General features: G+C 48.3%; 1 protein-coding gene across 1 annotated transcript in view; it reads left to right on the top strand.

The window, feature by feature from the left end:
* The window catches only part of GBF1 (golgi brefeldin A resistant guanine nucleotide exchange factor 1), a 223,322-nt gene that overhangs the window by 87,199 nt on the left and 115,241 nt on the right, over positions 1-20,882 (top strand). Inside the window, exons 4-7 of the mRNA XM_060240967.1 lie at positions 5,458-5,576; positions 6,001-6,109; positions 6,481-6,541; positions 11,458-11,512. Coding sequence (XP_060096950.1) covers positions 5,458-5,576; positions 6,001-6,109; positions 6,481-6,541; positions 11,458-11,512 — 344 coding nt within the window. The remainder of the gene's footprint in view (positions 1-5,457; positions 5,577-6,000; positions 6,110-6,480; positions 6,542-11,457; positions 11,513-20,882) is intronic.

Below are 20,882 nucleotides of genomic sequence, written 5' to 3'. Positions count from 1 at the left end.
CAGCAGTCCGAGATGTCTCATATGTCCTGGCTCTTTCAGCCTTCCAGAAGGCGTCCGTCGGCATTGATCTCCATCCCGCCCGACAGAAGCAGAGTGGTGGGGGAAGAAGCTCAGCCTCAGTCATCGGGGTCAATTAGGTCGCCGGTGAGAGAGTCAACGCCGGTGCTCTCGGAACACTCCCTGTGCAGAGTGTCCTCATCATCGGACTCTGAAGACGGTACTGATGAGCCGGGTTGGGCTTCGGAACCTTCGCCAGTGTCTCATAGGGCTGAGGATCTTCCTATCTCACCTTCGAAGGATCTGAAGTCATATGGGGACCTGGTGAAGAGGATGGCACTTTTGCTTTCGCTTCCGATGACCCAACTGCAACCTGTTGTAGACGACACCGTGTTCGACATTATGCAATGGGACACATCTACAGCGGTTGCTCTGCCAGTGACGAAGGTCATCCTTCAAGCCGTGAAGGAGCCTTGGGTGAAGCCAGCGTCGACACCGGTGTCATCGAGGAGGCTGGACCATATGTATCGGGTCCAGGAATCGGGAGCGGAGTTTCTCTTCACTCATCCGAAGCCTAATTCAGTGGTCGTCTCCTCCTCATCCAAGGCCTGAAAAACCCACTCTTCCCCACCAAATAAGGAGGGAAAGAAGCTGGACAATGTAGGGAGGAAATTTTATTCTGCGGGGGCTCTCGGAGTCAAGGTATCTAACTATGCTGCATGCATGGCTAGATATCAATACCCTGTATGGGAGCAACTTACCCCCCTTTTGTCTTCCCTGAGCGATGAGAAGAGATTGGCTGCAAAGAAGTTGCAGAAGGAGGGCTTTGCTGTGGCCAAACAGCAATTGGCTGCAGCAAAGCATATGGTTGATGTATCTGCAAAGACCATCACCTCTGCTGTCTGCCTCCGACGCCACTCTTGGCTTCGATCCATTGCCCTTCCAACAAGACACCCGGGCCTTTGTAGAAGATCTGCCCTTCGAGGGCGATGGCTTGTTCAGCTCCACCACTGACAGCGCGCTTCAGGAGATGGACAAGAGCATTAAAACGTCCAGGAATCTAGGTGTACAGGCGCCCTCTAGAGTGGCAAAGCAAAAGCAGTGGCACAAACCTTGGGTGAAGAAACAATACCAGAAGTTCTCCCCGGAGCAACAGTGGCGACCTCGCTCGACGCAATTTGAGGGCAGGTCATCCTCCAGGGGGAACAACAGAAACTGCTACGCTTCATCTCAAACCACTGGCAAGTCCAAGAGCACTCGCCCTCAAAAGCAGGGCCTTTGACTTTCCCGTAGCATGCGTCATCATCCCCATTTCTTCTTCTTCTATCCGCCTTCTCCCCTTCCTGTCGGCTTGGGAGTCCATCACTACCGACAGGTGGGCACTTTCCATCATAGCGGAAGGCTACAGGATAGACTTTGCTCAGATTCCGAACCAATCCGTGGTGATTACCACACCCCCTTCCCCACCTCTGCTGGCGGAGGTGAACAGCCTCCTGCAGAAACAAGCCATAGAGAGAGTTCCGATGGAGACCAGAACAGGAGGTTTTTACTCTCGCTACTTCCTGGTTCCCAAGCGGGACGGGGGCTTAAGACCAATCATGGATCTTCGGAGTCTGAACAAATTTATTCTGTACCAGAAGTTCAGAATGTCCACTTTGCAGACGATCCTGCCCCTCATCAACCAAGGGGACTGGATGGCAACTCTGGACCTCAAGGACGCCTACTTTCACGTCAGCATCCATCCTGCGTTCAGACGTTTCCTTCTGTTTGTAATAGGTTCTCAGCACTTCCAGTTTAAAGCCCTTCCGTTCGGCCTGTCCACTGCACCTCGGGTGTTCACAAAGATGATGAGCATTGTGGCTGCTCATCTCCTACTTCAAGGGATAGTCGTCTTTCCATACATTGATGACTGGCTCCTTGTGGCGGAGTCGAAAGAGAGTTTGTCATCCCACATTTGCCATCACTCTTCGTCTTCTCGACACCTTGGGTCTGCAGGTCAATTTGGAGAAATCACACCTTACTCCATCGAGGACAGTTCAGTTCATAGGGGCTTTGCTGGACACCAACCTGCATCAGGCGTTCCTGCCTCAGCAGAGAGCGGTGGACATTATCAACCTTGTGCAACTTCTGCAAAGTCGAAAGTGGGGTTGAGCACAGCAGCTGCAGCGGATGCTGGGGCTGATGGCGGCGACGACAAGCATGCTACTTTTTGCGAAGCTGAGGATGAGAGGACTACAACTCTGGTTTCTCTGTCAGTTTTGACCATTGAGACACTCACCTCAGAAGAGGTTTACCATTCCACCGGCGACTCTTCAAACTCTGCAGTGGTGGAAGTCAAAGAGCAACATCTGTCAGGGAGCTCCATTTCATCTCCCAGCACCCTCTGTGACTATCACAACAGATGCATCTTTGTGGGGGTGGGGGGCCCACATGGACGGTCTGTGTGTGGGGGGCCCTTGGCCTCTGAAATCGACTCACTGCCACATAAATTATCTAGAACTGCTGGCAGTTCAATTTGCTCTCCGTTCTTTTCGCCCTCTGGTGGCGGGGAAGGTTGTTGCTCTGCTGACGGACAATACCACTGCCCTGTGCTACATCAACAGGCGGGGGGGGCAGTCTCTCGACGGCTCTGTGCACTGGTCGGAGTGCTTGGACTACAACATCTTCATGAAGGCTGCACACCTCCCTGGGGTCCTCAACTTGCAGGCAGACTCCCTCAGCAGGGGCGTGGCTTCCCCACACGAGTGGGAACTGCAGTGGTACTTTCTCTATCCTGTTTTTCAGCTTTGGGGGTATCCTCAGGTGGATGTCTTTGCCACAGCCGAGAACAGGAAATGTCCTCTATTCTGTTCCAGAGGGGGTGCGGATCCAGAGTCGTTGGGAGACGGTCTGCTGCTTCCGTGGGAAGGCCGGTTCCTCTATCTGTTTCCGCCTCTGCCGTTGTTGACAAAGGTGGTCAACAAAATCGCAAGGGAGAGACCATGTTGCATCCTGATGACTCCTTGGTGGCCTCGCCAGAACTGGTTCCCGATCCTGCTCCAATTGGCGAGGGGGGTCTTCTACCAGTTCCCGGCGGAACTGGGCCTTCTGTCAGCTCAGGGAGGTCAGGTACTCCATCACAATGTGCCCCACCTGAAGCTGACAGCGTGGCTTATCGACCCTTTGGGTTTTCTAGCAGAATCCAGCACGTCTTCCTGAATAGCAGGAAGCTTTCCACCCGCACTTCCTATGATAGGAAGTGGCGGAAGTTCCTTCAGTTCCTAGTTGATCCTTCAGTTTCACCCCAACGGGTGGGAGTGTCAGTAATTTTTGAGTTTTTGTTATCCCTGGTGGATGCTGGCCTTGTTTTTCCTCCATCAAGGTTTATTTGGCAACAATATCTGCGTTCCATGAACCTGTGGAGGGACATTCTGTTTTTGCACACCCTCATTCTAAGAGGTTTTTGAAGGGTTTGCTTCGACTTCATCCCCCATCCAGATCGCCCCCACAGTTGTGGGATTTGACTTTGGTTTTGGACAGACTGACTTGTCGTCCCTTTGAGCCGATGGCCGCATGTTCATTCTCTCATGGAAGACTGCGTTTTTTGTAGCCATCACATCCGCACGTCGTGCGGGGGAGCTCAAGGCGATGCGTTGTGACTATCCGTATCTTGTTTTTCAGGAAGCTGGAGTTTCATTAGCTCCTGATATTTCTTTTCTTCCCAAGGTGGTTTCTCAGTTCCACCTCAACCTAGAAGTTTGGTTGCCCACTTTTCATCCTTCGCTTTCCTCGGATGAGGAGCGTAGGTTAAATGCTTTAGATGTAAAGCATGCCTTATTGATTTATTTAAGTCGTTCTAAGAGTTTTCGCAAGGACAAGCAGCTTTTTGTTTCATACGCTGCCCCTAAGTTAGGTTCCAGGGTTTTGTCTTAGAGACTGTCAAAATGGCTCTCTGAGACTATTAAACTGTGTTATTTGTTGGCTAAGAAGCCGTTACCTGGGCCTGTTCGCAGCCACTCTACAAGGGCGATGGCAATGTGGAAGGGCGGTGGCATTCCTGAAAGGCGTGTCTCTGACGGATGTTTGCAAGGTTGCCACCTGGTCCTCTCCGCATGCCTTTATGAAGCACTACGCGCTGGACGTTCATGCTCAACAGAGGACTCGTTTGGGAACTGCGGTGCTGCAAGCTGTTTCTTCCGGTTGACCACCTTCCCGCCTCCAGGTATGTCTTGCTTGCTAATCTCCCATGAGTGTGAAGCACAGAGACCACGAAGAAGATAGACAGGTTGCTTACCTGTAACTGTAGATCTTCGAGTGGTCATCTGTGCATTCACACTACCCGCCCTCCTTCCCCGCTGCTGACGGTCTCCCTCCAGTAGGGGCTTCCAGCGGTCAGGAAGGAACTGGCGAGATCCCCATTCTGGCGCCGGTGAGCATGTGCATTGGGACGCCTGTGCATGCCCATTGGCGCCAAGCGCGGAAAAATCCCGGGCTTTTAAGGTACTGATTCGGGGATTGGTGCAGGCGCTCTATCCCATGTGTGTGATTGCACAGATGACCACTCGAAGATCTACAGTTACAGGTAAGCAACCTGTCTTTTCCCATTCAGTTCTTTTCATGGTAATAACTGACCTGCAGCTGGTCTTTCTGTGTCCTTGATAGTTGTGGAGACGACCTCCAGTCATCAAGGGAGAGGCATCTGCCCCAGATTTCTGAGTCTGTCCTGCTCCCCACCTGCTCATCTCAGGGTCACTCTTCAGCCACAATGAGAGCTCACCTGGCTTCTGGCCCTGCCGCTCAGCAGGACTCCATCCACACACTAGAGGCTCTGGCAGGAAACCACTCGTCCCACCTGCAAGAAGTCCTAAGGCAGAGGAGAGAGAAGAGAGTGATGCTAATAGTCTGATTGCTGGAGTAGGCAAGGGCTCATGAGTGCTGCAGAGAGCATCGTTTGTCTCCCTCTATAGAAAGCTGTCCTCCTGCCCTCCCATTCCTCAAACACAGAGGCTAGGGGGCATCTCTCTTGTGGTGAACCCAGGAGCCAATTCCTCAGTCCATCCAGGTGATTTATTGCCCTGGAGTTTCCAGTATGCATTGGGGAAGGAGTTGATATCCATATGGACATGGGTAAAATTTGCTAGGTGGGATGGAAAGACGAAAATGCTTGTCGGATTGTGAAAGCTAATTCCTGCACCCCAATTTCTGATGTTCATCTCCTCTCGACATTCTGGACCTCTTAGATTGTAACCAGCATTCCTCGTGCTTTTTTTTTGGATGGGGGGAGGAGAGGTCATCTTTTGTTCAAGGCAAATAGGAATTTTTCATTGAAGGAGAAACATTTAGAATTTTGTTTCTAATATTAATATGAATTAGGCTGATGTACAAGAAGGTGTTTGTGTGTGTGCAAATAAAAGTTCCATTGCGCTCTCAGCCCAGATTCCTTTTGTCTGACCTTGCCCAAAATTCCCCTGTGTCACACAGATTCCACCCATGAGGGCACAGCTGAGGGAATGGAGAACATGGCTGATGCCATCACGCATGCCCGGTTTGTGGGCACAGACCCTGCAAGTGATGAGGTGGTCCTGATGAAGATCTTGCAGGTATTAACCATTTGCCATCTTGCTCAAAGACTGAATGAGTTTAGCATATGTAATGAGATACAAAAACAGGGCCATAGAACCACTCTTAACATTCTTCACACTCTCTCTGAGACATGTATTTGCCTGTTTTCTTCCAGAATTGAATCTAAACTATAATGATCTGATGAACGTAGCTTGCTATTCATCCCGAATAAAATGTTGTTGGTCTTAAAGGTGCTATTGGACTCTTAACTTTGTCACGTTGCTTCAGACCATTATGGCTACCCACCTGGAACAAAGTTACATAGACACCTTTAAGGGAATGGGGCAAGGAAGATCTTATCCCACTTTTGCTGCTTCAGTTGAAGATTGTGCACAGATTTCTTGTCTGATGTGCAGAAGTCATTGTGTGTTTGTGTGTTGATTTGTTGCTTTGTCCTTTCAGGTCTTGCGGACTCTCCTCCTTGCTCCCGTCGGAGCTCATCTCACTAATGAGTCCGTGTGTGAAATCATGCAGTCCTGCTTTCGTATATGCTTTGAGATGAGGCTTAGTGGTAGGTTTTTGAACCAACAATTCCCAACCCATCCTGGGCCAACTTGATAGCACTCTTACCCATGACTGAACCACTATATGCAGCATTGCTGTGCACTGGAATGCAGACAAGCATAAGATATGCTAAGTTGGCACAGCCAAGTTTCTACAGCTTAATAAAACTCACTTCCCTCTTCCCCCACCCCCCTTCAGCTCTGGAGCGCCACTTGCTGTGCAGTTGCACGTTTTGCTGCACAGCTGAGGCTGGAGCTGGTTTTAATAAATGTCTGGTAATCCTCGGTAAACAACACTTGGAGGAGAGTCTGCCTGGAGAAACCTCTAGATAATATCACACTGCGTAATGACACCTGTGTTATTTGTTTTTGTCTTCAGAGTTATTGAGAAAATCTGCAGAGCACACGCTGGTCGACATGGTACAGCTGCTCTTCACAAGGTAAACCTCCTTGTGTTTGTCTCGGTTCTGCTTACATGGCCCTTCAAGGGTTGGAAGATTCCATACACCCACCGCAGGGGGTGGGGGGGTGGGGGGAGGAGGTGTCCAGAATAGGAATTGTGCCCAGGTTTTCTCTGGTCTTGCAAAGCTTGGTTCTTCCCAAACTGGGTGTTCTCTACCATTGACTGCAGTGGCTCTGTGTTTGTTTGTTGGCTTTTTATTCCACCAGTCTATGCCATGGAAGCAAGTGTGCATGATGACATTAAACCCGGTACAAATTAATTAATAATAGAGGCATCAGTCATTTGCTATTGAAGACTGGACTAATTAAAACCATTTTTGTTTGCCTGTGGAAAATAGGCAGACTTGTGGGCTCAAGCAGTTGACTGGGGATCTTGGAGCTCCCACTGTGAGGGCCTCATTGTGTGTCTTGAGCATTGGGAGGACTTGGCTCCAACCCTAGTGGATCTCAGGGACTGCAGCAGGAGGCGGTGAACCTTTCGGAGAAGAAAAAATCAACAATGATGCCATTTTCCTTGTTATGATTTCTTAAGGCTGAGAGTGTCTTTGTATGCCAGAGGTACTTGAAAAACAAATTCTGTTACCCTCTTCATATGAAGAGGTTGGACTAGAGGTTGAGGTTGGACTAGATGACCTTGGAGGTTCCTTCCAACTTTATTATTCTATGATTCTATGACTCCTGGGAGCTACTTTTTGTATTGGCCAGGGTTAGACATGGAAGTCATTGTCATGAGATAGTTCAAACACCTGGGTAATGCAGTGCCTTCCGCAAAATAACAGATGCAATGTTAGCAAATTATTAGAGGAAGGAGGAGCAAAATTCTAGAATTTGAAGACAAAGGGTGGGAAGATATTTGTTGACTGTGCTTCTGTACTGCTTGTCCTTTTTGCTCTCAGCCATTTACATCGAAGCAACCAGAATTAGTCCTATTCTTGTTAGCGAAGCCTTCTGACACTGTATCAGACCACTGACCTGCCTCACCCAGCACAGTCTGCTGTTACTGGCAGCTGCTCTCCAGAGTCTCTGGCAAAGGTCTTCTCCAGCCCTCGGTTGAACTTGTGCTGGACACCGAGGCTCAGCCGCATCTTTTCTGGCTTCTTTCTTGCCTCCTCCCAAGGCAAAGAGGGGGCTGCTGGAAAGCTGGACTAGAGTGGCCTGCCTGCCTGCCTGCCTTCCTTCCTTCCTTCCTTCCTTCCTTCCTTCCTTCCTTCCTTCCTTCCTTCCTTCCTTCCTGCCTGCCTGCCTGCCTGCCTGCCTGCCTGCCTTCCTTCCTTCCTTCCTTCCTTCCTTCCTTCCTTCCTTCCTTCCTTCCTTCCTTCCTTCCTTCCTTCCTTCCTTCCTTCCTTTGGCTTTTCTTCTCTGCCTTGCTTGCCTTTGTCTTGATTGTTTGGGTGCAACTTGTTTATGAATCTACTTTTGATGTCCTTTGGTTATTATTCTTATTTATTGTATCTATAAATTGCCCAGTCTGGGCAAAGTACAACTTATATAAAACCACAACAGAATAGGACCAATTAAAATCAAGAAGGAGAAGGAGATGAGATTGATTTTATACCCCACTCTTCACTACCTGAAAGAGTCTCAGAGTGGCCTACAATCTCCTTTCCCTGTGAGGTGGGTGGAACTGAGAGAACTCTCCCAGAACTGCTCTTGAGCAAAACAGCTCTGAGAGAACTGTGGCTGACTCGAGGTGACGTCAGCAGGTGCAAGTGGAGGAGTGGGGAATCAAACCCGGTTCTCCCAGGTAAGAGTCCGCACACTTAACAACTGCACCACACTGGCTTTCTGATGGTGATAAATAGTCCCCGTTCCAATTACCAGGTGGGCGAAAGAGTGCAAAACAGATGTAGTTAGTAGAAGAGTTTGCCAGCCAGATGGAAAATGCTGCTGCCCTACCCAAAAGCCTGGTGGGACATGTCTGCCTTTCAAGTCCTGCAAATTGCATCAGATCCCGCAGGTCCTGGATGGTATGTGGCAGAGAGTTCCACCAGGTTGGGGCCCGAACCAAAAAAGCCAGATGTCTTCGGGGCCAGGGACCACCAGCAAGTTGTTTTCTAAGGGGTGCATAACAGAAGAGGAGACTTTGATCCCTCTGTGGCCGAAACCACAGAAACTTCTGTCCTGGCCCATTTGTAGGACAACCATCATGTGAAGAAACAGACTAAGCACCTGATAGTTTCATACAGTTGGTGAATTTTTATGAGTCATTCTTTAAACAATTTTTCTAATAAATACACGTATATGTGCAAGAACCAGTTGTTTCCGACTCTGGGGTGATGTCGCATCATGACGTTTTCATGGCAGACTTTTTATAGGGCGGTTTGCAATTGCCTTCCCAAGTCATCTACACTTTCCCCCCAGCAAGCTGGGTACTCATTTTACTGACCTCGGAAGGATGGGAGGCTGAGTCAACCTTGAGCCGGCTACCTGAACCCAGCTTCTGCTGGGATCGAACTCAGATTATGAGCAGAGCTTGGACTGCAGTACTGCAGCTTACCACGCTGCGCCACAGGGCTCCTAAATACATGTATAGTCAATAATGAATTAGGTGTACTTAAAGGGCATAGTGAATAGGCTTGGGCCACAACCCAGTACAGACCAATCTTACACCACATGATCAGTGGTTAGAAATTGTAGTTGAATCAGAAATATGAGCCTTGAATATAAGATCCAGAGACCGACACACCTGGGCAAAGCAACTGCATCCATGAGCCTCATGTGCCTCGGCCAGGCAAGGTGTTTCCCACTAGGTGTGTCTTCATGAGAATGTAAAAAGAGCTCTGGTGAATTACACCATCTAGTCCTGCATCATCCTGTCTCACACAGTGGCCGGCCAGTTCCTCTTGGAGGGCCAACAACAGGCCAGAGAGGCCAAGGCTCTCCTGAGAAGAGCATCAGAAGTACCCTGCTGGATCAGACCAGTGAAGGTCCATCTAGTCCAGCATCCTGTCTCACACAGTGGCCACCCAGTTCCTCTGGAGGCCCAACAACAGGGCAGTAGAGGCCAAGGCCTTCCCTTGAGAAGAACCTCAGAAGAGCCCTGTTGGATCAGACCAGTGACGGTCCATCTAGTCCAGCATCCTGTCTCACACAGTGGCCAGCCGGTTCCTCCGGACAGCCAACAATAGGCCAGAGAGGCCAAGTCATTTTCCTGCTCATTGGCTCCTGGCTCTGGGATTCAGAGGTTTAGTGCCTCTGAACTTGGAGTCACCATGGCTGGGAGCTATTTATAGACTCATCCTCCATGAATCTATCTAATCCTCCTTTAAAGCTGTTTATTCCTTTGGCCACAGAATCATACAGTTGGAAGAGATCTCCAAGGTCATCTAGTCCAACCCCCTGCACAATGCAGTAAATTCCCCCCAAAACATATATCCCCATTGGCCCAGGCTCCTTGGCTAGAAGATGGCAAAAACCTCCAGAAACCCTTGCCAAACTGGCCTGGAGAAAAATTGCTGACTGACCTCAAAGTGGCAACTAGCATTTCCCTGGGTGTGTAAGAAAGGACTATGAGAACCAAGCACTGATGCAGCCCTTCCTGCCCTCCTTCCCATGACCTGCCTAATTCACAGGATCTGCACTGCTGTCAGATGGCCATTTAGCCTCTGCTTAAAAACCTCCAAGGAAGAAGAGCCCACCACCTCCCAAGGAAGCCTGTTCCACTGAGGGACCGCTTTGTCCGTGTCAGGAACAAGTCCCTGACAGGGTTGCATTTCGCGGTTTCTGGTTTCTGATTGACATTTTCATGATCAATGTTATTACCCTGGTATTATTATTTTTGCTTATTAATAGGCTTATATTAAATGTAACCCGTTTTGGATTCCGTATGATACTAACCTTATTGTAGAAACATGTTTCCAATTACTAACCCTCACAAGGTCTCTTGTTGAAACAAGTGGCTACGGGGAAATGTAATCTTGTCTCCCTGGACAACGCTGAGAAGAGCTAACTGAAGAGCAGACTTGGCCTTGATTACTGAGCCCGGGAAAGAACTGTATTTTATTCCAAAAATGATTTTCAAAAGACTTCTGGCAGGTGCAGGAAAGTGAATAGCCGTTGCCCTCTTTGATTGTGCCCCTGTCTGGCAAGACCTGGACTGGTGTTCACTTGCCATGTCATGTTTGCTTTAAGTCTCATCATTCAACTTCTTTTGATCGCATTCAAGAAGTCTTGTGATTGAACCGGGGCAAAACCTTAGTTCTTCCTAATGGTTAGCTGGAAACTCTTGATTTAATTTCAGCCCGTTGGTTCTGTTCCCACCTTCTGGGGCTACAGAAAACAGTTCTGCACCATCCTCTATATAGCAGCCCTTCAAGTGTTTGAAGATAGTGATCATATCACCTCTCAGCCGCCTCCTCTCCAGGCTAAACATGCCCAGCTCCTTCAGCCTTTCCTCACAGGACTTGGTCTCCAGACCCCTCACCATCTTCATCGCTCTCCTCTGGATGCATCCCAGCGTGTCTATATCCTTCATAAATTGTAGTGCCCAAAACTGAACATAAAACTCTAGGTGAGGTCTTACCAGAGCAGAGTAAAATGATACCATCACTTTGCATGATCTGGACACCTTACTTCTGTTGATACAGCCCCAAATTGCATTGGCCTTTTTAGCCACCTCATCACACTGTTGACTCATGTTCAGTGTATTATCCACTAAGACCCCTAGATATCTTGCACAAACACTACTGCCAAGACAAGTCTCCCCTATCCTATAATGATGTGTGGCCACGATTGATGCTTTTCTGATGATTACTCTGGAGTGTCAATTTGAACTGGAAGAGGGAAGTGAAAGAACATTCAGAATTGTGCTTCTGACTGTGCCTGTAGCCAGACCAGCAGTGGGCATTCTGCTACTCTCTTAGCCTGATTTTCCTGTCTGTTCTTGTTGTTTCAGGTTATCTCAGTTTAAAGAAGAGCCTAAAAGCTATGTGGGAAGTAACATAAAGAAGGTAAGACCCCCATCCCACATGCATGCAACCCCCTGCCCCCTCTTACATTTGGAGGTACTGTGTACAATTCTGGTCACCGCACCTCAAAAAAGATATTATAGCTCTGGAAAAAGTGCAGAAGAGCAACTAGAATGATTAAATGGTTGAAACACTTTGCCTATGAAGAAAGGTTAAAGCTCTTGGGGCTCTTTAGTTTGGAGAAACGTTGACTGAGGGGTGACATGATAGAGGTTTACAAGATTATGCATGGGGTAGAGAAGGTAGAGAAAGAAGTACTTTTCTTCCTTTCTCACAATACAGGAACTCGTGGGCACTCAATGAAATTGCTGAGCAGTTGTGTTAGAATGGATAAAAGGAAGTACTTCTTCACCCAAAGGGTGATTAACACATGGAATTCACTGCCACAGGAGGTGGTAGCGGCTACAAGCATAGCCAGCTTCAAGAGGGGATTGTATCAACATACGGAGCAGAGGTCCATCAGTGGCTATTAGCTACAAGGTATAGATGGACCTCTCTGTCTGGGACAGTGATTCTCTGTATTCTTGGTACTTGCGGGGGTGTGGGGGGGTGCAACAGTGGGAGGGCTTCTAAGTGTCCTGGCCCTGCTGGTGGACCTCCAGATGGCACCTGGTGTTTTTTTGCCACTATGTGACACAGAGTGTTGGACTGCATGGGCCATTGGCCTGAACCAACATGCCTTCTCTTATGTTCTTATGCCCTTACGTTCACACATACACACCTATACCAAAAACCTGATGCTTGCTCCTGTGCAGGTTCCTCTACTTCTAAATGCTTGTAGCTACACTACTCTGTGCTTTTGTTTCCAAGTTTATTAAACAAGAGGACCAGTGAAAGGTATTTTGTTGCTCCCAAGCAAGGACGTCTGTCTCCTCCTGCACCCAGGGGGAGGATGCCTGTTCTGCTGAGGACTTATGGGGGAGCTGAGCCTTCGGGGATCATCTGCTCACCCCCCTCATGTTGTGCTGCCCCAAGGAGTTGCTTGGGGGACTTGGTCAAAAAACCAACTCTGCCAAGTGATGAATGGAGGCAAATTCATGCATGCATCAATACTTCAACTTGGAATCTGGTACTGGTAGTTAACCACAAAAAGGAACTGAACTGTGTTTATCTGTAGTCTCATTAATCCTGAGTATAGCCACCTGTTACTCCACATAGTCTAAAAGGATGTCTGATGCCCCTCTGTGATATGGAGCTCTTGCATCTTTCTAGTGATGAGTTTCCTGCATTGTGTGGGGGGGACTAGATGACCCTGGAGGCCCCATCCAACTCTATGATTCTGTGATTTCTTCCCAGCCCCTTTTGTTTCATTTTCTGCTGTGGAGGCCCAGAAATGCTCTGCAGTATAGATTGCTCATTACCCTTCCTAACAGTTGCAGCAGAAGAACTAGAGAAGATAGATGAAGCATGTAAAAAAACGCCTGAAACAAGAGGAAGCTGTTAAATTATCATTTATGCACCACTGTCAGGGTGAAGAGGTGATTCTCCCGAGTATGATAAGTGAAAAATAACCAAGGTCTTAGATGTGTTGTGGGTGGCCATACAAGTCAGGGAAGCTTTTATGTATTTTCGGGTTTGGGTGGCCATAGCAGGAGATGGTCTGAGTGTTAGGCTAGACTCTAGGAATGCTAGGCCTGGATCCCCTTGGGAATGCCAAGATTTCTTCCTGGAATGATATCCTAGGGAAAGTCTGTTCCCTGTTGTGGGCTCAGCTGGACTTATACCAGCAGGGTCAGTGTTACTTTGGGAGATGTTTTGGTGCTCGGTTCTTGCAAATATTCATCCTGGAGGCCGGCTTTGTTTAGGAGTGAGTTCTATCACATGGCAGAAGAAAAGCTTGACTGGTTTTCTGTAAGGGGAAGGCTACAGGAGGCCAATCAGTGGGTAGCTTTGAGGAGCTCTGAGGGCTTCAGCTTCCAGTCTTTCTGTCCTGTCTGTCTTTGCCATGTTCTGAGCTTCTGAGCTTCTGCCATGTTCTGCATTGTCACACTGATTCTCTTTGGGTCTAGTTTCCTTTCCTTTTTTCAAACCATACATGTGACTGTCTTCACAGATTTCTCCGTATCTCCTCAACAGACTGGAACTTTGTAGTGGGGAACAGTCCAAAGCCCTGAACCAGTTAGAGAGAGTCCTGCTCTTTCAAAAACTGAAGGTCTCTCTTTCTCTCCTTCCCTTCTGCATACAATGTGCGGGTGGTTGCTTTGTTGTCCAACAAACGCTTTCTTTCCTGTTTCTGATGCAGCATGGCCTGGGGGAAGTATGCATGCAGCAAGCTGTGCTTTGTATGGAATTCTGCTGGGAGAAAAGCTTCCTAGAGCAAGCAAGAGAGCCAGCTTGCTGTGTGGCATTGAAAAGATCCAAAATTTTGCTGTCAAAGCAGTTGTGGAAGACATGAGCCAGGATTGGCAGATGTTACTAGTGATCAGTGCTTAGGTTAGAATCTGTTGTCACTTGCCTGGATTGCCCTTTGGATGCTTTTTTGTAGGGGTGTGTAATAGACTGGAGAAGTTGCTTGGCATGAGGAGGACAGGTAACCATTGCTGCTGGGAAGGTTTTCTGGCTGTAAACGTGACTGTGGTGAACCTTTATGCATTGCTTGAAATAGAACGACTTGGATCTTGACCTTCAGCATATGGGAGGCTGCAATTTCGTGGGGTCTATCCTGTGGAGTGATTTAGCTAGAACAAGACCCAGGTTTCCAGTCTCTGTCTGTGGACCATAGTGGACAGGGAATCCTTTTTCTTATAACAAAGTTGGGATGGCAGCACTTGGGGTATTACTTTCCTTTCCCCCTTGGCAGCAAAGCCCAGCCAACAGCCTCATGGAAAGAGATTTGTCTGTATAGCTGTCATGACCCAGATGGGGAGGGGCCACCTGTCACTGCCCCCACTCTGGAATTAGGGTCCCTTGGGAAGGCTCAGATATCCCCCCAAGCCCTTCACATTGTCCCTTGTTTTGGCCAAGAAAACAGGCGTGCAGACCAGGCAGAGGAACAAAGAACAACAAAAAGGTTTATTTTTCACAGGGAAATCAATAAAGGGCAAGTGAACAGATAAGGTGCTTTAAAACTATAATAACATGGGTGAAGGAAAATAAAGTCCCTAATGCGACTAGACTGAACTGTTCTAGTCTGTTAGGCTCCAGGCCTTGGCCTGCTCCCTCCCTGGTCTTCCACACAGCAGCTGTCCGGCCTGCTGGACCTCTCAGGAGGAAGGAAAGAGCAGTGTTTGCCTCCTGAGAGAGCTTTTAAGCCATTCTCCTCAGACAGTGATCGGTTGAAACCAGCGCCAAGCCTTCTGGGGATCGTAGGCTGCCTCTTCCTACTGAGACACAGGCCTCACAGACTCTCTAAGCCCACTAGGCCTCAGTCTCACAGCACAGCACTGATCATGACAATATCATACTTAGAAATGAACACAGAAAGACTCAAGACATCAAAATATGAGGAAGACTTGTCTTGGCAGTGCTATGGTATGTGCGAAAAGGATCTAGGGGTCTTAGTGGGCCCATATGCCAAACATGAGTCAACAGTGTGATGCAGTGACTAACATGGCAAATGTGATTTTGGGCTGTATCAACAGGAGTATAGTGTGAGAGGTCAAACAGGCGGGACGGGTGCTGTGTGGGAGGGCAAGGAAATGGACTCGTTTGGATGCGAGTTTTCTTCAGTGGCAGTTCTTGGGATCAACAATGATAACTATCTTGCCTGCCTTGGGCGATATCAGTTTGCTTTGTGGGACCAGTTTTACACCTGTTCTCCAGTCTCTTCCTGAGGATGTGCCATAACCTGCTGAAGCGTCAGAAGGAGGGCATGCTCGTGGCCAAGCAGCAGGTCACCTCCCCCAAACACAACGTTGATGGCATGAACCATCACCTTTCTGTGGCACTTCTTGTTGAGATCCGTCAGCTTTAACCAGGATACAAAAACAGCCATCCAAGACCTTCCTTTTGATAGGATAGGCCGGTTTCATGCTAGCACTGATACCTCCCTGCAAGACATGGATAAGAGCATAAAGGCCTCCAGCATGTCTTTGTTCATCCAAACCCTATAAAGGCAAGTCTTACAGCAGGTTCTGGTCTCGCCACAGAGTCAGTGCTCCCCAGAACAGCCATGGCACAACAGATCACAAGGTCAAGGCACCAGACACTACCCTTCCGAGACCAGATTTTCAGGGAACCAGAGGCATGCCCCGCACAAACCGGCAGACGTCAGCAAACAGAATCTTTGACATTTCAACAGTCGGCTTGCAACAACCACTCCTTCGACATCTCTCACCCTTTGCTACCTGACTCTCCCCCTTCTACCATGCGTGGGAGAGCATAACATCAGTTCAGTGAGTACTCTCTGTCATTGCCCAAGGGTTTGCAATCAGATTCAAAGAGTTGCCATCAGTTCTGAGAGTCGTCACCACTCCAGCCTCCCAGGTCCTTCGTGAGGAAGTTCAATTCCTTCTTCTCAAAGGGGTCAACAGACCAGTTCCTCTGTCTTCCAGAGGCCTTGGGTTTTACTCCTGTAATTTCAGAGTCCTGAAGAAGGATGGAGGCTTGTGCCCATAACAGACTTGCAAGCTCTGAACAAGTACATAATCTACTAGAAGTTCATAATGATGACGCTTTTCATCCTCCTTCCCTTCCTCAGCAAGAGAGCCTGGATGACCACGACTGATCTGCAAGATGCTTATTTCCACCTCAACATTGGGCACTGTCAAAGGCAATACCTGCACGTCATGGTTTGTGTGTCAACACAAGGAAGTCAAACCTGGTACTGAGCCAATGCATGCGGTTCATAGCAGCCATACTGGACTCACTGGCATGCAAGGCCTATCTCCCCCTACAGAGAGCCCAGGTCATTCTTTCGGTGATTACTTCCATCAGAACCCAATGCAGGGCGTCTGTCCACTCTCTACAGAGACTACTAGGCCTCATGGCAGCCACTACAGCAGTCATCACCATGGCAAAGCTCAGAAAGAGACCATTTCAGCTATGGTTTCTGCGGGCATTCCGCCCCACTTGCCACCCTCCCTTTCATCCTGACACTCCTGCAGGACGTCGCTCAATCTCTGACCTGGTGGGAGGATCTCAACAGCCTCTTGAAGGGTGCACAACTCAAGATGCCCTCTCTCTCTGAGATGCTCACCACAGATTCTTCTCTGCTCAGCCGGGGTGCTCACTTGGGGGGGGGGGGTCTCTCCACGGGGCCATTGTGGAGCCCCTCCCAGAATCAGCATCACATCAACTACCTGGAGCTTTTGACCATTTGTTTTGCTCTGCAGTCCTTCCTCTTGCTCCTTCAGGGGAAGACTGTGTCAGTTCTTACGGACAACAACACCACTTTAGGTTACATAGTCAGGCAAAGGGGGACAGTCTCTAGGAGCCTGTGCAAGTTGGCAATAGACCTCTGGCCCTTGTGTCAGGCCATGGGAATTTTCCTGATTGCATCTCATCTTCCTGGGCAACAAAACATTCAGGCACTTTCTAAGCATGTGTGTGTGGGGGGTGGGGGGTGGGGGGGTGCCCTCCTGTACAAATGGGATCTGAACTGGAATTACTTGACACCTCCCCCCCCCCTGCATTTGACAGGTGAAGTACTCCCCAAATTGGTGTCTTTGCCACAAGTCAGAACTAGAAATGCCAGAACTTCTGTTGTAGGGAAGGGACAGATCCCCTATATCTGGGGGGTGGTCTTCTCTTTGACATGTGTCACCACTTCTCGTTCTTGTTTTCTCACATTCCATTACTCCTTAGAGGCATCACCAAGCTGCATTCTAGTCACTCCGTGGTGGCCTTGGCAGCCTTGGTTTTCAATTCTTCTACGTCTCACCAAGGGATGGACATGCTTCTTCCCCCCAAAAACCAGATCTCCTGCTAACTTGCAGGGACAAGGTAATGCACCATGATGTTCCTCAGCTGAAGCTGACCACTTGGTTTGTAGACTGAACATTTTCTCTGACAGGATCTGCACTGTGCTTCTCAACAGCAGGAAGCCTTCCGCTAGGTGATCTTATGCTTACAGGTGGGGGAAATTGTTTCACTTGTCACTGACTTGCATCGGGCTCTGGCTGTCAGAGGCCTCCCTGCAGTTTTCTCCTACCTCCTGCACCTGGTAGAAAAAGGACTTAATCATTCCTCCATTAGAGTCTGCCTTTCTGTCATATTTGTTTACGATTCTCAGGCAGACAACATTTCAGTATTCTCACACTGGATTCCTGAATATAGAAGAAGAAGAAGAAGAAGAAGAAGAAGAAGAAGAAGAAGAAGAAGAAGAAGATATTGGATTTATATCCTGCCCTCCACTCCGAAGAGTCTCAGAGCGGCTCACAATCTCCTTTACCTTCCTCCCCCACAACAGACACCCTGGGTGGGGCTAAGAGAGCTCTCACAGCAGCTGCCCTTTCAAGGACAACCTCTGCCAGGGCTATGGCTAACCCAAGGCCATTCCAGCAGGTGCAAGTGGAGGAGTGGGGAATCAAACCCGGTTCTCCCAGATAAGAGTCCACACACTTAACCACTACACCAAACTGGCTCTCTTGCACCTCTACCTGCCTATCTACCTGTCCCCGCTTGGGACCTGTACCTTGTTCTGAAAGGGAAGCCTTTTGAACCTAGGGCAACGTTCCCATTTCATCTGCTCTTCTGGAAGACTGCCTTCCTTGTTGCAATTACTTCAGCCAGGAGAGTGAGTGAGTGAGCTAGCGACTCCTAGATCAGACCATCCATATCTGCAGTCCCATGAGCAAGGCGTAGCTCTCTCAGTGGACATCAAGTTTCTTCCAAAGGTAGTCTCAGATTTCCATTGTCACTCTATGCTCCCTACCTTCTCCCCCAATCCTCGTATCAGGAGGAAAGGGCTCTTCACTCACTGGACATCAAGAGGGCTCTGCTCTTTTGTCTGAACAGTACTAAAAACTTTCACCTCTTTCATGGCCTACTTGGGCTCCTCCAGGGGCAATAAGATTTCTTCTCAGAGTCTCTCAAAGTGGATAGTCTCTCAAACCCTGTTACTGGCAAAGACACTTCTGCCTGGTAAGCTTCAGGTCCACTGCACCAGGGCTTTGGCTACCATGACAGCCTTCCTGAAAGGGGTTCCTCTGCAAGACATTTGCAATGCAGCCATATGGGCGACCCCAAACATCTTTGCCAGATGCTATGCTCTGGGTGCTTGTTCTACAGATGCTATGCTCTACAGACTGCAGCACTGTAACTGCCAGCTCCCTCCTTCAGGTAGGCTACAGTTTGCTGTTCTCCCAAGGGGGTGGTGCACAGAGACCACAAAGATAAACAAGGGGATCTGCTATCTTGGATTTGATTCTCAACAACAAGGAAGAATTGATTGAAGAAGTGGAAATAGTGGGCACCCTGGGCAGTATTGACCATGTGATTTTGGAATTTACAGTCTTAGGGAAGGGGAAAGCTATACGTACTCAGATTTATAGGTTGAATTTCAGAAAGGCAAACTTTGATAAACTTAGAACTATGTTGGGTAAAATCCCATGATCAGAAGTACTTAGGAGGAAGGGGGTTCAGGAGGGGTGGGAGTTTCTTAAAAGTGAAATACTGAAAGCGCAATCACAGACGATTCCTATGAGAAGAAAAAATGGAAAAAGCCTAAAGAAGCCAAAGTGGCTCCATAAACAGCTCTCTAATGACTTGAGAAATAAAAAAGACTCCTTTAGGAATTGGAAGGAGGGCCTTATAACCAAGCATGAATTTAAACAAATCACCAGTGCTTGTAGAGAAAAAGTTAGGAAAGCTAAAGCTCAGTATGAGCTTAGGCTGGCCAAAGATGCTAAAAACAACAAAAAAGGGTTCTTTTCTTATGTTCAGAGTAAGAAAAAGAGCAAGGACACGGTAGGCACATTGCGAGGGCAAGGAAGTGAAATTGTAACAGGTAATGAAGAGAGGGCGGAACTGCTCAATTCCTACTTTCCCTCAGTCTTCTCTTCTGAGGGGAACGGTGCTCAACATGGCAAAAACAGAACATATAAGGAGGGTATGAAGTTCCAACCTAGGACCAGCATAGGGGTAGTACATAAACACCTAGTTTCTTTAAAAGTCCTCAGGGCCAAATGAATTGCATCCAAGGGTTCTAAAAGAGCTTGGTTCCCCATACTATCCTTGTTGACAAGTTGGTAAAATGTGGTTTGGATTCTGTTACAGTTAGGTGGATCTGTAACTGGTTGACAGATTGCACCCAAAGAGTGCTTGTGAATGGTTCCTCATCCTCTTGGAGTGGAGTGCCTCAAGGATCTGTCCTGGGACCTGTTTTGTTTAGCATCTTTATCAATGATTTGGATGAAAAAATAGAGGAAATGCTTATTAAATCTGCAGATGATACTAAATTGGGAGGGGTTGCAAACACAGAAGAAGACAGAAACAGGGTCCATGCTGACCTTGACAGGCTGGAAAACTGGGCTAAAATCAATAAAATGAATTTTAACAGGGATAAATGTAGAGTTCTGTATTTAGGTAGGAAAAATCCAATGCATGGTTATAGGATGGGGGAGACTTGTCTTAGCAGTAGTATGTGCGAAAAGGATCTAGGAGTCTTAGTGGATCAAATGCTGAACATGAGTCAACAGTGTGATGCGGTGGCTAAAAAGGCAAATTCAATTTTGGGCTGTTATCAACAGAAGTATAGTGTCATATGAACATATGAAGTGTCTTATACTGAATCAGACCCTGGGTCCATCAAAGTCGGTATTGTCTACTCAGACTGGCAGCAGCTCTCCAGGGTCTCAAGCTGAGGTTTTTCATGCCTATTTGCCTGGACCCTTTTTAGTTGGAGATGCCGGGGATTGAACCTGGGGCCTTCTGTTTCCCAAGCAAATGCTCTACCACTAAGCCACCATCCCTCCACCGTCCAGATCATGTGATGTGATGGTAACGCTTTACTCTGCTCTGGAAAGACCTCACCTGGAGTATTGTGTTCAGTTTTGGGCACCACATTTTAAGAAGGATATAGACAAGCTAGAACGAGTCCAGAGGAGGGTGATGAAGATGGTGAGGGGTCTGGAGACCAAGTCCTATGAGGAAAGGTTGAAGGAGCTGGGGATGTTTAGCCTGGAAAGGAGGTGGCTGAGAGGTGATACGATCACCATCTTCAAGTACTTGAAGGGCTGTCATCTAGAGGATGGTTTGGAATTGTTTTCTGTGGCCCCGGAAGGTAGGACCAGAACCAGTGGGTTGAAATTAAATCAAAAGAGTGATTCCTAAGTGGAACAGGCTTCCTCGGGAGGTGGTGGGGTCTCCTTCCTTGGAGGTTTTTAAACAGAGGCTAGATGGCCTTCTGATAACAGTGAAGATCCTGTGAATTTAGGGGGGAGGTGTTTTTGAGTTGCCTGCATTGTGCAGG

The sequence above is a fragment of the Heteronotia binoei genome, chromosome 6 (genome assembly GCF_032191835.1).
Source record: "Heteronotia binoei isolate CCM8104 ecotype False Entrance Well chromosome 6, APGP_CSIRO_Hbin_v1, whole genome shotgun sequence".
Taxonomy (NCBI): Eukaryota; Metazoa; Chordata; class Lepidosauria; order Squamata; family Gekkonidae; genus Heteronotia; species Heteronotia binoei.
This window is presented reverse-complemented; position numbering and strand designations above follow the sequence as displayed.